This window comes from Amia ocellicauda, chromosome 5 (genome assembly GCF_036373705.1).
Source record: "Amia ocellicauda isolate fAmiCal2 chromosome 5, fAmiCal2.hap1, whole genome shotgun sequence".
NCBI classification, from domain to species: Eukaryota; Metazoa; Chordata; class Actinopteri; order Amiiformes; family Amiidae; genus Amia; species Amia ocellicauda.
In genome coordinates this window covers 10,343,209-10,346,907 of record NC_089854.1, presented here as the reverse complement: position 1 = coordinate 10,346,907, position 3,699 = coordinate 10,343,209, and the positions used below count along the sequence as shown (strand labels likewise).

The 3,699-nt window shown below is 40.6% G+C and overlaps 1 protein-coding gene across 1 annotated transcript; it reads right to left on the bottom strand.

The window, feature by feature from the left end:
* Window positions 1-2,289: 2,289 nt before the first annotated feature.
* On the bottom strand, window positions 2,290-3,252 carry LOC136750516 (olfactory receptor class A-like protein 1). Its single transcript, XM_066705674.1, has one exon. It carries the CDS (start codon window positions 3,250-3,252, stop codon window positions 2,290-2,292), a length of 963 nt encoding a protein of 320 aa, XP_066561771.1.
* Window positions 3,253-3,699: the final 447 nt, after the last annotated feature.

The following is a 3,699-nucleotide window of genomic DNA, read 5'->3' as shown; positions in this document are numbered from 1 at the left end:
CATAGAAAGAGGAGTGGGACACCCCGGTGCACAACTGAGCAAGAGGACAAATACATTAGAGTGTCTAGTTTGAGACCTTATAGGTCCTCAACTGGCGGCTTCATTAAATTGTACCCACAAAACACCTCAATGTCAACAGTGAAGAGGCGACTCCAGGATGCTGGCCTTCTAGGCAGAGTTGCAAAGAAAAAGCCATATCTCAGACTGGCCAATAAAAGGATTAAGATGGGCAAATGAACACAGACACTGCACAGAGGAAGATTGGAAAAAAGTGTTAAGGACAGACAAAGTTTGAGGTGTTCGAATCACAAAGAAGAACATTCGTGAGACGCAGACCAAATGAAATGATGCTGGAGGAGTGCTTGAAGCCATCTGTCAAGCATGGTGGTGGCAATGTGATGGTCTGGGGGTGCTTTGGTGGTGGTAAAGTGAGAGATTTGTACAGGGTAAAAGGGATATTGAAGAACTTGACTGTATGGTATGTAAGAAGTGCCCATCAAACCAATCCATCTTGTGGGAGGTCCTTCAGGAAGCAAGATGTGAAATCTCTCCAGATTACCTCAACAAATTGACAACTAGAATGCCAAAGCTCTGCAAGGCTGTAATTGCTGCAAATGGAAGATTCTTTGACGAAAGCAAAATCTGAAGGACACTATTATTATTTCAATTAAAAATAATTATTTCTAACATTGTCAATGACTATATTTCCTATTCATTTTGCTATATTTCCTATTCAAACGCATTTCATGTATGTTTTCATGGAAAACAAGGACATTTCTAAGTGACCCCAAACTTTTGAATGGTAGTGTGTGTGTATATATATATATTTTTTTTTTACAGATTTGCACCTGTATATACCTCTCATCTGCCTGTCCTGATCAACTCAGCAAGTTTCTAACTGTCATTTGGAATTCAATCCTCATCAAATTTCAAACCCAGTTCTCTGGATTAATGCTTTTATCAGCCACCTACTTGATCATGTCTGCTAATTCTTTTGTATGTGTAGCACAGGCAACAGGCTGGCAGGTGTTTACTGGACTGCTGTTGCCACTACAATTCAGTATCTATACTGGACTGAGAAGATGTCCCTCATCCTTGAGCCAGCGCTGCCCACTGGCAAACGGAATAAAGACACTGCCAGGTTATTCAATGCAACACAAACCGCCCTGTTGCAAAGGCACTGTAGTGTTGAAAAGTGCATTTTCTGCATTGATATGCAGCTGTAATAGACAGAGGGAGCCATGCACTGTTTTGGGCTGTTTTTCCTGGTTCGGCATGACCAGTTACACTTGTAACGCGATAAATAAGGTGAAGGACACAGGTGTCATTTGTGTTAGAGCTAGGCTCAGTAGCCTCCTTTTCTTGAGTTGTTAATGTTATTAAGCAATTCCGTATGTCTGAGATGCCCCATTATATGATTTCAACAAAGATCTGTTTCCTTTCAATTTAGTAAACCAGTCTTCTCTATGTGTTATCAATATTGTAAATATTTCTCAAATAATCATAGTCAGGAATGTCACACTGCTGCTTTATTTCCATACTTTATTTCAAACATTTTCTGTAGTATATATTTTAATAGAATAAAACACCACATTTTCTGATGTATATATTTTATGCATATGTTACCTAGTGACATAATTATGTAGTACTCACCTGCACCTGGGCTGTAATAACAGGATTCAAAATCCTCATATGCTAAGTAACCCCAGTATCATATTTTAACATAGTTGTTCAATTAAGTATTCATCTGTACAAGGAGTTGGTGTTCTGTCGCTTCACATCGGGCATTCGATTTGCCCTGTCCCAACCAGTCAGAAATACACGGCATTGAGTTATCTTGACATGGAGACGCAACTTCCAGCATCACGTCTCTATAAATAATGTGACCGCTGATTTGATCTGTGTATATTGTCTCTATGTGTCTTCAAAACTTAGGAACACAGATAAAGCACATAAGTCACACAAGCTAAAAATGATAGAGTAGTTATTCTTAATAATGAGTATTTTATGAAAGTCCAAAGGAGTTTAAATAAAGAAATGCATAGCGAAGGTAATTACACATTTTGTAGGTGTTTTAAACATGTAATATTATATTCATAAGCCTACATTATACAGACACCTAAACTTCTATCTACCAGCCATATACTATATATGAGATTAAATTATACTAGAAAAATCTTGTTTCAAAATTCTTGTTGCACTTGTAGAATTAGATACATTTCTACCTCAATGTTTACCACATCCACATTTTTAGTTAGATTAGTTATTTCTTGCACTGTAGACACTGTTTCAAAGCCCTGTGGGTATGTGGGAGACAGTGGTTACTGTAGTCCCAATGTTTTCTTCCTGGCCATGGGAAAAGCAGTTCAGTCTGGCTGCAAACTTTTTGTTGGTGGCGATGATGAAAACTGGGCTGAGGGCAGAGTAGCAGGAGGCAAAAAAGACACGTGTGTCATTGACTGCAGGGTGGACACGGGTGACACAGAGGGTGTAAACCAACATTACATTGTCCAGGCCAAACAGGATGACATACATGGCCACAAGCATGAGCACTGAATTGGACGCCTCTGCCGTTTTTCTCTGGTTCCGATCCGAGCCATGCATGCCCCTCATCTGCTTCCTGTGGTAGTACAGAATCTGGACAATATAAATGGCTGCACCAGCCATGATGCCCACAAACACAAAATCACGAATTATGTGCACGACTCCATTGGCCATGAATACCTTGAAGCCAGGGAATGCCACAATACAAAACTCCAAGTTCAGGGTGTACTCTGGGATGGTGGAGTTGGGAACTGTTGAAGTGTAGATAAATCCAGCAGGGCACAACATACAATTCAGCCCGTAGAGCAGCAAGATGATCAGGGGGATGCTTCTGGGGACCCTCTGCTTCAGCACCATCCACCATGTTGATCCAGGGGCGATGACTATGCATTGGTAGCAGCTGAGGAGGGAGGTGATACAGATGGACATGGCACGGCTGACACGGTAGATATAGATGACCACTTTGCAGCCATATTCCCCAAAGAGGTTCTGGATGCCAAGTGCAGTTAAGGCCTGTGGGATTCCACGGCACAGGACCACCACCAGGTTGACAAACGCCAGCTTGCTCAGGATGAGGTCGTTGGGGAGAAGCCGGCCATCGGACAGACGCAGGTAGCAGAAGAACAGGAGCACGGTCAGGTTCCCTGGGATGCCCACCACGTCCAGACAGATGAAGCCAGCTGCCTTCACCACAAGACGCACTTCCATCTTCTAGAGAAACTAGTCCAGCAAAATTGTGGTAGGGGTGAGAGTGAATGGGTCATTAGATTATTGCTGGGTGAAAAGCACAGACCTATAATATTTTGGCATAGTCAGTAAATACTACAAATGCTTCAGTACTCTATCAAATTCTGAATGTATTCATTAAGTCTTTACAGGAAAAAGGAGGGGGAAATGTAAAACTAATGCCTAAGCTTTGCCAAGAGAATTAAGCCCTTAAGTAATTCTTGATTTTTAAATTCAATGTATATTTTTATACATTCTTTTAAAACTACCGTAGTTAATTTTTAAAAGCTTTTCATGTAATATAAAAAATGCAAGAAATAATCAAAGTTCAGTTGAAATTACTTTAACAGTACCCCTTATGGTACTAAATAACCCCCGAGCAACAAGTGGTTCTGTCATATTATACAATAATACATTAATTAACAACAT